We start from the raw sequence: 13,373 nt of genomic DNA on the forward strand, positions 1-13,373 counted from the left end.
CACACCTGGGGGTAACTTCCTTAGCCCAAAGCCACACCTGGGGGTAACTTCCTTAGCCCAAAGCCACACCTGGGGGTAACTTCCTTAGCCCAAAGCCACACCTGGGGGTAACTTCCTTAGCCCAAAGCCACACCTGGGGGTAACTTCCTTAGCCCAAAGCCACACCTGGGGGTAACTTCCTTAGCCCAAAGCCACACCTGGGGGTAACTTCCTTAGCCCAAAGCCACACCTGGGGGTAACTTCCTTAGCCCAAAGCTGCAGGTAAATCCACCGGTACCACAGGTTTGGGGCAACCTGGCCGTCACTAATGTGGAGGCCCCAGTAACTATGGCACATTGTTATGCCACCCTGTAGGACTTTGGTCAATCTGTGCTAATAGTATAGTAGAGATCATGAGTGGTAGTCGATAGCTTATGGGATCCACCAATCACAAAACCTCCTCATTTGGACTAATGATTGATCCCATCACCGAGCCATCAGCATCTCCTAGGCAATAATATTATTGCATCCTACGCTATTAGTGCTGGCTATTACGCAAACCTCATGGAGATGAATATAACGGCACTTGTCATGTCGAAGAACCTTCGTACAAACCATAAGTTTATTGTATTACTGAGATCTCTATCTCTTTAATTGGGTGTTTGTAACATATCATGGCAAAACTACGCACATGAAAAAACCATAAAAAAACAGTTTATGGAAAGCACAGAGAGAGAGAAACCGCCGACGCAGCTATTCCGGAGCGAGATTACTTCAGCCGGGCCCTCCTGTGTAGACGTTAATTGTGAAATAACCAGCGCATTATATGAAGACAACAGCAGTTTTCTCCTCGTCGCTAGGCCGTTAGTTATCATAATTAAGCACGTCCTAATCAAAATGTCCGTGATTATTGAACTGTGGATGCGGTGATCTTTATCATCTATTAGAGCTCCTCACTTAACTTCCCGAAGTTCATTCGCGTGATTATTGGTCATAAATAGACCGCCATAATGGAAATTTCATTGACACGGGGTGTTTGAGGCCGAATTAATCCTTTCATTGCCACGGGGGCGAGTGATGCATTATGGACAGGGTTTGTGAGAATTGTATGTTTTATTGGGGTCCAGTGTCGGACTGGCCCACCGGGATACCAGGAAAACTACCAGTGGGCCCAGGGGTCAGTGGGCCCTCTTGCTCCTGCCCATTTGGCCTACTTCATGGTCATTCCCTATTTCTGGAAAGAAAGGAGAGAAATAGATGGAAGAATAGATGCTAGCATGTAAATAAAAGAGACTAGGGGAATAAAGAGGTTGGGTGAGGAAAGTTTGGATAGTGGGCCTATGGTCTAAGGTTTTCTAAGGGGTGGGCCCCTGAGGTCCCAGTCTGACACTGTTGGGGCCATTATGACATAAAGTTGACACTTTCAGTGACTCCACGGCTGGTTTTAGGGTAGGGCACAAAGGGCATTTCCTGGGCCCCAACCCACTTACGGGCAAAATCACAGACAGAGGTACCAGTTCTAGGGTCTTTCTGCACCCCTAGCCATGTTAAGAATGATGCCTGAAGGCCATGCAAGTTAGGGTTTGGATGGGACAGCGGAGAGCATATAATACTTCTCACTGCCCTGATCCACCAAGGGCACCCACCCACCAGAACTGATCAGCCTTGATAAATTGTTCATATTGTTCAATTGTCCTGATTTTTAGCATTTGCAATGGGCATAAGGTGCCAATATGAGGGCACACATTGGCATCTCTCAAACTAGTCAGCAGGCTAGTGAGGTCGAATATGCCGTCAGCTGTGGGTTATATCATGGCATGGATGGGTCCCTGGCCGATGATTTCTAAAGTTTTCCATATGATAAGACTGAGTATATAAAGTACATTTCTATTTTCAGAACATTACTATTCTCTATGGCTTGGGTTTTTGTTTTATAAATTTGGATCCACACCAATAAGCCTGAGTAACCAGGAAAATACCAGTGTGGGCTGCCTAGCTACTGGCCATTGTAGCCTGAAATTGTGTGTAAACACCCCAAATGGAACATGTTGGTCTACGTGTGGCCTTTGTATCTCTTGAACAGTATTTGACCACCCCAAATGGAACATTTTCCAACAGGTCCTACCTGGCTCTTTTAAGGTGGCCATACACGGGCCGATTCTAGCTGCCGATATCAGTCCCTTAGACCGATTTAGCAACTTATTGGCCTGTGTATGGGCACTACAGACAGGCCTGCCCGACCAACATCAGGCCTGAAATCGGGCAGATCTCTATCAGGCAGGTTTGATTTTTTGTTGGATCAGTCAGACTTTCATTGATGCGGTCCCCAAACTGAGTAATGTCTATACCTGCCGTTTGGCCCGATATCGCCCACCTGTAGGTGGGGATATTGGGACAAGATCTGCTTGCTTGGCGGATCTTAGCGTGTATGGCCAGCTTTACTTTGTAAAATTGCATCTAAGAACCTCAAATAGAACATTATTCAATAAGTTCGGCCTATGTATCCTAAAATGGTATCTATGAACCTCAATGGAATATTTTCCACTAGGTGCACCCTAAAGGTGCCCATACACATGAAGATGGTGAGGTTGCCAAGCGAGCGGATCTTCTCCCGATATCCCCACCTACGGGTGGGCAATATTGGGGGAATTTAGGCTAATTCGAATTAGAGCTCCGGAATAGGCGCAGTTGGTTCAGGGACTGCATCAACGAGCCAATGCAGTCCCCGATCCGACTAAATTTTTTAACCTGCCCGATGGAGATCTGCCCAATTTCAGTTGGGCAGGCCAGTCGTTTGTGCCCCTACGCGGGCCGATAAGCTGCCGAATTGGCCTAAGTATTGTACCAAATGAAACACTTTCCACTACATGCGTGTCTAATATCACTCCATAATAGCAGTAATATGGTTCCCTGCCAAGTCTGGTTTGAACATTCACTTAGAAGAAATATCTAGACAATAACGATGAGCTTGTAATTTATGTTTTATTTTGCACAAGCTTGCATATATACTGCACATACATTCAGTTTAGAGAAGATGGAAGGCACACAAGGCAATTGAACTACTGAAATTTTTAAGTGGTACAAAGCGAAAAGGTAAAAGTCTGGAGAGTATACAAAAGCTTTAAACACACTAAATAAAAGTCCCCAATTCCGTTCCCCCTCCCCCCTCCATCTGCTTTATTTTTTTTTTTTATATAATTTAGTAGCTGCCAAGCAACAAATTTGGAAATCAATTGTCCACGGCACCTTTTATTATTTTTGTTTTTTTTTTTTGTCTTACTTGTATGGAACGTGAGTGTCATTTGTAGATCATATCATCAGTTATTATTACAGTACATCCTTGGCAATACAAAATATTGTACACCTTCATCAAATAAATTAGGATAAATTAAACCAATAAATTACGCAAAGTTTTCAGAAAACAGTTGACCAAAAAAAAAAAAAAAAAATTTCCACTATCAAAGTCGCTATTTTTGAGAAGGAAAAAAAAACCCAAAAAACAGTCATAAATTTTGAAATTAAATGGTCTTTGTTACAAAAAAAGAGCATAATAATGCTATTTACAACATATTGCTAAATAATATAAAGGCAGTGTTTTATCACATTTCATAATTATTTACACACACACCCACAGAAAGACTCGGGGGAAAATCATTTGCTTCTCAACCTGTCACTCTTTCGTGTAATATCGGATTTTATTTTTTACCATAACAAACGCCGGGTTGAATGGTTTCATATACACATCTGATTCAAAATGTAAGCTCAACAAACGATTGGCAGTGACGGTTATGACATCGGTGGCCGAGATGAGGTCATCGGTAAAGGTCTCCTGATGCCACCAAAATTTTTATCACTTCAATGGTGAGGTCCTGCAATGTATTGTAGCCCATTTTAGCAGCTCGTGGGCTAAATAAACTATTTGGGATGCTAAATCCAGTCTGGGATTTGGTTGAGTCCTAAAACCTTTTGTAGGATTCGGATCACATAACATTAAATCTCCTGACAATAAATCGGCAGTTGTTTTGTTCACAATTGATTCAAACTTTTATAAAAAAAAAAAATAAAAAATTGTATATGTAATGCAGAGAGAACAGATTTGAATTCAGATTCTATTTGGTGGAGAATGCGGGATTCAGCTGAATCCAAAAGTGATGGATTTGGTGCATCCCTATTAATTATGGAGATTTACAAAAACCCAAAGTTGGGCTTTTAAGGTGTTTAATCTTAAAACTAATAAAAAAAAATCTAAAATAGCCCTATTTTATTTTTTTATGCGTCTTTAATCTGATTCGCTAAATATAAAAATATAAATGTACTGTTTAATGATTCATATTCTACTTTTTATCCACTGTGGAAATAAAACGTGGCCCCAAGTTGTAGTAAATCTAGCCCTAGGGGAGATAGAGTAGGTACACATAAGCAGGAGACCTGTTTTTTTTTTTTTTTATCCTAGAATCTGACAGTCAAGAGATTGGGTTAAGTGCAATACAATAATTTTCCCAAAAATGTAGTAGATTTTATTTAAAAAAGGGGGACCATTCCCAAAACAGCAAACTAAAAAAGGCATAAAGTATGAGATGAATTTCATATACTGTGTACAACATATTATACAAATACATTTTTATATTCATCTATTTTTTTTTTTTCATAGTGTTTCTATCAGCATTTCATAAACATCTTTCAGTTGCATGTGTATCACATTGCTGCTGGTGAAAAAAAACAACCTATTTGTAACAAAGAGAATTGCCATCGGTGCAGACGTCAGAATCACCAAACGGCCAATTCATTTTTTTATATAAAAACTTTTTCACCCTTATTTCACTATATACAGAGAGGGAGAAAAAGAAAAAGACCCTTCATCGTTTATATTCGTTATCGATGCGTATTGAAAGAATCATGTTCATTTTTTTGTCAAAATGTAAAACACAAATATTTCTCGAGAATGTATTTTATTTTCTTACAGAGTTTCTTGTTTTTATTTCATACAAATTTTAACAAACGTGAATGTACTTGTATTTTTTTTTCAATTATCTGTCAAACTACATTATCAAATATTTACATTGCTTTATAAAAGTTCCGCCTCTATTTTGTATATTTTTACCCACGTACAGGGCGTAATAACAAAATACTTACAAAACATTTGAAAAAAAAAAAAAAAAGGAAAACTGTGTTTAAATAATACGCAGAGGCACAAATTTAACCTCAGGGGCACGTGATTATATAATAACTACAACTGAACTTATCTCACACGATGACCATAACCTGGAAACATGTCTGTTCATAAGCAGCGTATGTTGAGGACAACCTTGCCTAGTTCCTCTGAGAGACATTCAAAATAATGCTATACAGTATACCCTATGCAACAAAGTTCCTGCTCACTGATTTAGGGTCCTTGGACCTTCAGGGGGCAGAACACCAGATCAGTGCTTCCACCAACTAACGTTGTTTGGACATTGGGTGGCATTGTCCCATCTACATGGTCATCATCTCAACTAAGACTTTCCTTGACTGAGAGAGGCTAGTATTTGTAGTGAAACATTGACTGAAAGTCAAGTCCAGTGTTTTTGACCTAACTAATCTCCCAAAAGTGTTATCCAATGTAGGATAAATGGAATTTCCCTCATTGGGTTTGTAAATGATAAAGTCTGAAGCTCATCTACTTGAATAAAGATGGAAAGCTCTCCGAAACAAACTTTTTTTTTTACAACTGTTCACAAATCAGCTGAGTGCTTTTATACCTTCCCTGTGTGCTTTTCATCTCTTTATATATCTATATAAATGCCAAGTTGAAATATTGTGCCTCTACTCTGAGCAAAAAAAAAACAAAAAAGCCTTAATATACAAATGAAACATAATTTAAATAATAAAGATATTTTTTTAGAGAAATAATAAAAATTACTTTATCTGAATTAAACTCCTGTTTTGTTTGGTTTTTTTTTTTTGTTTTTATTAAAAAGCCATAGAGTATGCATAGCTTTCTATTAAACAGCCAGAAGGAAAAGCTGGAGCTTATTGCAGCTAGAGGAGAGAAGAACTTGCCACCGGAGAAGGCGCCGGAGCATAGGGCTTGGGAAGGAACTGGGAACATCGACATGTCTTTATAATCTGCTGGTGTGTAAAAGGCTGAGAGGCACAGGAGGTGACTTTAAATGTGTATTTTAATCAATTTTTATATATTATATTTATAGTTACCTCACATCTAGGACAACTGCTTTAAAGAACTCATTACCTTCAGATTTCCCTACAGAACTGAGCTTGCTTTAGGGGAATACCTTCCATATGTTGATATTCGGGGTATGGTTTGTCCATGCAGCACCAATATTGTTGAGTTGGCCGCAATGCTTCTAGTTCTTCTAAAGGTTTGTGGTCAACCAATTGTAAAGACAGTGGTTAGTTAGGTAAGACTAATACTGCAAGCTGAGCCTTTAGATCTAGAGTTTAAAAATACACCCCCAGAGGCCAAGAAGCACGGCACAGATTCTACGTTCATTGTAAAATATTTTACCGTCTGGGGTGAACACAGCAGTTAGACCAATGTATTGTTTATATTAAACAATTGTTTGTTATTGTCACTGAGCCATTAAGCAGATATTAGATCATTTCATAAACCGTAAGCGATGTGGCCATGTTCTACGTCTACGTTGGGTGGTTGAGGTGCATCAAGTGCCGACAAAAAAGAGCGAAGGGATCTGAAGCCTCCCCTACATGTATTGAGCACCCTTAGCCTCTTAGAAGGTTCAGCTTGCAGTTTTGGTCATACCTAACCTCAAGATTATCTGGCCATACGATCCCTTTGGAATTCTTATTGAATAATAAGGTCCTAACTTTGACCCAAGAGCTGTAGCCTTAAGTGGAACAATCCAAGTCAGGGTCAACTTTCCAATTATTGGTGCACAGGGATACTATAATCATCATTTCCCTTTGCTAAGCACAATTTTAAAGTTTATTGTGGAACCTTAACAGTAAGAAACACTCATTTGTTTGTCAATGAATTAGGTGGAAGAGAAAAACTCCATCCAAAACTCCAAGAAGATATTAAACCAATTAAAAAACACTGGGCCTGAATTTGATTGGACAAAGTTGTCTACTGGTTTAAATCTTGACAAACTTGGAACTGAATAAGGAGAAAAATGGAATCTGGCCAATTATTCCAAGATACCATTTGGTGCTAATATTGAAACACCAAGAATGGTCTCCTTGGTAACACGGACATCTCTGATTGTGTCATCCAAAACCAGAACGATTTTATGATATAGAAGGGAGAATATTAGTGAAGAGAGTATATGAACTCTGCCACCTAACTACAACTACTGGCTCCGTATCCTTGGAAATTGCGTTTTCCCTCTAAAGTGCATAGACACTGCCAATGCTGGGGAATAATAACAGGATTTCATAGGATTGTCCTGGTTAATTTGATGTCAGCAGGTTTTTTTTAAGGCATTGTGCTGACAATAATTGCTTTCATACATTTCTATATCTCAGCAGAAATTGTCGTCAATGAGCAAGCAGAGATCAGGTTAGCTAAGTAGTCACGCGGATACGCTCTCCCTCTCTTCAAAGTCAAAATGGGAAATGGAGGCGATCAAGTCAAATAGGGGGAGGCTGTTCACATTGAGAAGGCAAATAACGGATCATTTACTACAGGTTCAAGATTTACAGTTTGAAATATTTTGCCAAAGCAAAGCCGCGCAGGGGGTTGCTGAGACAACAGTGGTTTGGGCAAACGGAATTCATGTTATCTTGAGGATTCTCACTCTAATTAGGCACAAGAATGTAGCTTAGCGGATACCTGTAGATGGAATTCAATGGCAGCGCCTGAGATACCACCCAGCATATCTCCGGCAACCTCTATTCTTTTCAATATTATTTTATCTTTTAGGGCTGAAGGCTCCTGTTCTCTATTCAGCTCCATTTATTTTGGGTTTAACTGCAGTTGATGCCTATAGTTTTTCTTCATTATCTTGGGACTATAGTCCCTTTTTTATTCCCGATAAAATCGTTTCCATCAGCAATGGTGCTAAAGTGCGTATCTGTTTTGAAAAATTAATTTCACCATTTTCATAAAAAGTTGGATTTGTTAAGTTATTAAAGAACTAACATCGACCGAAATTGCCTAAACGCTAGAGGAATCATCTAATGGAACTTAAAGATTTATCCTAATTCTTTTCAGCACTAGTTGTTTTTCTTTTTACAGTGTTATAAATATTATATCAAACGTTCTTCCATTAGGAAAAAAAAAAAATACTATATATCCAAAGAGCTTCATAAGGGAGACAAAGCCGTCTTACACCTAAAGTAATCTCATCCAGCAAAGGATTTCTCTAAATGGAAATTGTTTTATTTATGGCTCAGTCTTGGCCTATTTGGGGCTCTCGATACAAACAAGAAGGAAATATAATCCGGTGATTGCTGTTATTAAACTGCTACAGAAATGATTTTATTCCAGTAAGTGCTCTGATAGTGCGGCAGCAATGGAATGTTGTCATTGTGATAGCTGGCAGTTATAGGGTTATATTATCTTATCGCAAGTCTACGTCCCTGAGCAATCAGATGTTATGACCAGCGATACTTCTGCAAATGGCTCTGTTGGACTTTGTACACCAATAAGTTCCTGGTGGGACTTTTGCTAGGAGCTGGTGGTATGACCCTCAGACAGGGTTTCACCTTTATCTGCACTGTGATTGGGTGCTTGGAAAAGGAAGGGATCCTTTGCAGATCCATAGGCAAAAATGATTTATTTATAATGGAAGATTAAAGGCTAACTCACCCAAGCAGAGTGTGCCTGTGCCCTGGGGTTGGCAGCAAACAACACCTGGTGCTAGTGAGATGGATCTAACTCTGAAATGCCCCACTTCTTCCCTATTCTGCCAGTGCCAGTGCCATTTTGAACAAAACAAAGCCTAGCAGTGGCCATCTTTAAACTCTGATTGGCTGGTTGGTTCTAACTTGGAAGGTACTTGCACTTGGGTGAAATAATCATAATCCTTATGGGTTGTCAAAGTGCCAGTCAAGCAATACAGAATAAGTATAGTTACTACTGAAAAATGGGGCCCTTATTTATATCTAAAAAAATTCTTTAGGTTACATTGTGCTCTTCTGTGCCATGAAAAAAAGAGGTTAGGGCAGAACTGTGTTTGGGCCCCTGCATTACGGGGCCCCTTAGAGATAAGTTAGAGCTTCTTTCACCTTTCTATCCTAACCAGGACCCCTGATATCTACTCTATCAAAGTGGGGTGCACTGAGTATTCATCCCTTACCTATACATATAGCATAAAATAAATATAGATATTCAGTGGTCACTTTAACCCCTTCCTCCCCTGGGTGCCTGTGTGTGCCAAGCACAATGCGTGGGAATATAGCACCTTCAGAGTTCCCTTTTGGAGGGGCTAGCAGCAAACGATCTCCTTCAGTTTAGGGTTTAATAAATGTTCCAGTGATAACGAGGATTGTAATAAATCTTCAGCTATTTCACAGTGATTAAGACCTCCCCATCCCTGGAGGGGTTCAGTGTTTTTTTTCTTGTGTGCATTATCCCTTCTCACGCCGCAGGCAACCTTTATCTCAGGCACAGTCTGGTCTTTCAATCACGAGTAATGGGCACATGATATTCCTGATCGGTGCTTCCGTAGTGTCACCTTTAAAGGGTGCACCTGAAACCGGCCGCAATGAAAGGACAGAAACACCTGTCTCCCTCTCTAACCTCTCCGGCAAAGGACAGAATCCTATCAGCTTGACTCCAGTTATACCCTCCTTTATTGTGCCTTCTGCCACTATCAGTAGATTTGTGCTGTGAATTCTCTCCCCCAGCAAAATACCCTTTTACAAAGACAACGTACCCCCCCCACCCCAACCCAAAATTAACTCTTTGGGCCCAACCAGCTCCAGACTTCTGGGAGACTGTAATAAAAGTAATTTGCGGTAGAAAAACTAATGAAGGTCAATGGACATTTTACAATGTAAAGTTAGATGAACCATTCGCCAATGACTTTTATTACATTTCCCCCATTCGACAGAGGTAAATGATATAAACATTTCATCATCCACAAACCTAGATTTAGGGTTACCAGACCGATCATTTTTTAGGGCATTTGCAAAAAATTGTCCAAAAACAATATATGAATGGATTTCAAACTCCTGCATTGCTTTTACTTGTGCATTTTCCATTTAAGGAGCTCATTCGTTGCAAATGGCAGTGACCTGGTAATCCGGCACCGTTACTTATATACAAATATTGTAGAATTATATTGAAATGGGCCATATTTTTCCTTCAAACCCACTTTTTTTAAAAAAAAAAATAACAAAACATTTTCGGTAAATTAGAGTTAATGGAAATGAACAGGTTCAATGAATCCAGCATCTGGACCAGGGCCGGCCTTCGGATACATAGTGCTCTGTGCAAAATAGTGCATTGGATGCCCCTTGGCAATGAGATAAAGCAGGGCAGGGTCGGACTGGCCTGCCATGGTACCAGGGGGTCTCTTAGTGGGCCCCAGCCAAGGTAAATTTCCCATCAGCCCTTTCTTATTTCCACTATAGATCTACAGAAAATCACTGTGAAATTGGGCTGTGGATGTAAGGGTTCTCTGGTGGGCCAGTCCGACACTGAGCACAATGCTCCCTTGATCTATCACCTGCTTGAAACATGGGCCACACCAGGCCTTCAGTGCATACTGGGCTGAGAAATATTTTACTGTGTGTTTCAAGTGTTTATACAGAAATGTCCAGTTTGTCCCCTCTCCCTCTCCATATGGCACCCATGGCGGCCGCAGAGGTCGCACAACCCAAAGGCCGTCCCTGATCCTATAGAACTGCCCAATCAGTGTTACAAACAGTTACAAAAAAATGCAGGAAAAAGCATATTGGGAACTCACCGAAGGATAATAATAATAATAATAATAATAATAATATAATTGAAAAGTATTTTTTTCCCATAATATTTACATGTAAAAGCATCTCCTTCCACCATAGTTTGGGAAAGGGAGAATATCCAGTTATTTCTCTACTTGGAAAAAATCCTATTAAATAAAAGAGATTGCACAGTTCGTATGCACGTACACATTCCCATCCGCACGAGTATAGCACTTACACGCGCACTCACACGTAGACCTTGCACGTGGGGGGGGGGCTTGAGTGTGTCAGGGGTGGGTGGGAAATGTACTTTTCATACATTCGGCTCCAGCCCTGCGGAATTTATCTACTCGTGGAGAAGTTCCTGGAGGCAGTTGGGCGACCGGAAGATGTCCGGGACCTCGCTGTCCAGCTTGCAGATGACCTTGTAGATGGCCTTCTTCCAAGAAGGATCAACGTCTTTGCCTGCGATAATGGCATTGAAAAACTCTCGTAACGTGATCTGAGCCACTTCTAGGAATCTCTCCGGAACCTGCTGAAACAAGGAGACAATGGCATTAAAAACGTTTTTGGTTTCTTCAAAGGGGGGTGGGATTGAGACGGTTCTTTGCTAGCAAGGAGAGGGCTTATCCAGCACCTGCATATTCTAATTATGGCAGACGTCTATTGTCATATGTATTTAAAGGGGCTATTTATAGAGGTATTTAATGCCACATGTTCCTCTTGAAAAGGAAGTTAAACCGGTGAAGGCTCCAAATCTTTTGGCCTCTTTTCTGGCCGGAGTTCATTGCTCTGTATGGAGCGGCGAGGAGAGACTCTGGCTATAACAGTATACATATATATATATATAACTGTAAGGCATTGCGTGCAGGGCCCAGGCATGTATGGACTCTTGATAGCGGTATCAGCTGGCAAAGTCCCATTAGGAAGGAAAAGAATAAAAAGTTTATGCCTGCTCTGCACTGGCAGATTGCTCTCTCTGATTGTGCACTAACAGGTTTTTATGGGAGAGAGAATGGGGCTCTAGAACACATTGGCGGCACCGGGGAGTTGCTTATGCGCGGCTATCAAACATGAATATTTAACGTGAGCGCCGTGTTATTGTTAATATGCATTTCAGGTCTGTTTGCCGTGGGTCTCCGAACAAATGATCATAAACCCCAAAGACCCCAGAGGGCCCCGGCAAAACGGAAAAAGCAATGTAAGGCTGCGCGGCGAAGAATAGGGGGCTCTGGTGATGCACCAAAGTCAGGGAATGCTGCCGGGCTGTTGTTGAACTGCAATTCCCAGCATCCTCTTGGATATATGTATATTAAAAATAGCAAACAATCTGTTTATATATATAGATCCTGTGGTTCTGGGGGCGCTGGGTATACACTGTACCCTTAATCACGGCCCTAGCATTCGTCTATGGCAGCTCCATAGTGCAGTCCAACAGGTAGCGCTCCTTATGTGATTAAAAATCACATGTATCATGTGACTGGAAGCTGCCATATTGCTTCCCTTTAATAGTAGAGTGTGAAGTGTACTGTCTCTGTATGACTGTATTTATATATACATATATATCTATATATACAGAGACATCATCCTTTTGACAAGTAGTTCTTGTTTTTGCCAGAAGCAAGCAGTATGGCAACCCCATTTATATGATAAGGAATGTTCCATGAATAATATATAATAATAATAACCAATGACAGGTTTTATTACTGGAAAGCACAAATACATTCAGGCTGTGAATAAACATTCTAGCACGGGGCAGGACTATGGGATACGGCGGTGGGAGTGGTGCCTATAGAATTGTGCGTAGCTGGAAATAATGCAGCAAAGATCCCCCTTCTCTCCTCTTCTCGCTGCTTTACCTTCAAGGATGATTTGTTTTATGAAATGGACTGTCCCCGGCATCTGCAGCTCATAATAAAAGCCTGACATAGCAGCCTGCCTGCCTTCTGTGTCCTGCAGATACTCATCATAAGTGTCAGGACATACCAAGGTTAGCGGTCACTTTAGCGCTCTCGGGCCTTGCCTTGCCAAGCACTCTTGCCAACTGTATGAATGTCACGGAGTATGGACGGGAATTACAAAGGTTAAGAGGAAATCAGCCACTCCTGGTTCTGTCCATGCACAGGCCCCGTTTCTTAAAATTGGCCTCTGCCCCACCCTGGTACTATGGCTTTTCCCAGACACCTTCTACCCGACAGCCCCAGTCCCTTCCCAGAGGCTATTATCCCCCCCACTCCTACTATAGGCACCATCTCTCCCTACTATACCTGCTATCCCACAGCCCCAGTCCCTTCCCAGAGGCTATTATCCCACTGCTACTATAGGCACCATCTCTCCCTACTATACCTGCTATCCCACAGCCCCAGTCCCTTCCCAGAGGCTATTATCCCCCCACTGCTACTATAAGCACCATCTCTCCCTACTATACCTGCTATCCCACAGCCCCAGTCCCTTCCCAGAGGCTATTATCCCCCCACTGCTACTATAGGCACCATCTCTCCCTACTATACCTGCTATCCCACAGCCCCAATCCCTTCCCAGAGGCT

The 13,373-nt window shown here is 41.2% G+C and overlaps 1 protein-coding gene across 5 annotated transcripts in view; it reads right to left on the reverse strand.

Annotated features, from left to right (window-relative positions):
* Positions 1 to 2,942: 2,942 nt before the first annotated feature.
* The window catches only part of prox1 (prospero homeobox 1), a 64,380-nt gene continuing 53,949 nt past the window's right edge, over positions 2,943 to 13,373 (reverse strand). For 3 of the 5 annotated variants that reach the window (XM_004914779.4, XM_012963949.3, XM_018094114.2), the window contains exon 5: positions 2,943 to 11,362. In XM_004914779.4, coding sequence (XP_004914836.1) covers positions 11,174 to 11,362 — 189 coding nt within the window. In that variant the 3' untranslated portion in view covers positions 2,943 to 11,173. The remainder of the gene's footprint in view (positions 11,363 to 13,373) is intronic. The other 2 variants (XM_004914780.4, XM_002934704.5) reach the window with 1 other exon arrangement.

This window comes from Xenopus tropicalis, chromosome 5, assembly GCF_000004195.4.
Source record: "Xenopus tropicalis strain Nigerian chromosome 5, UCB_Xtro_10.0, whole genome shotgun sequence".
NCBI lineage: Eukaryota > Metazoa > Chordata > Amphibia > Anura > Pipidae > Xenopus > Xenopus tropicalis.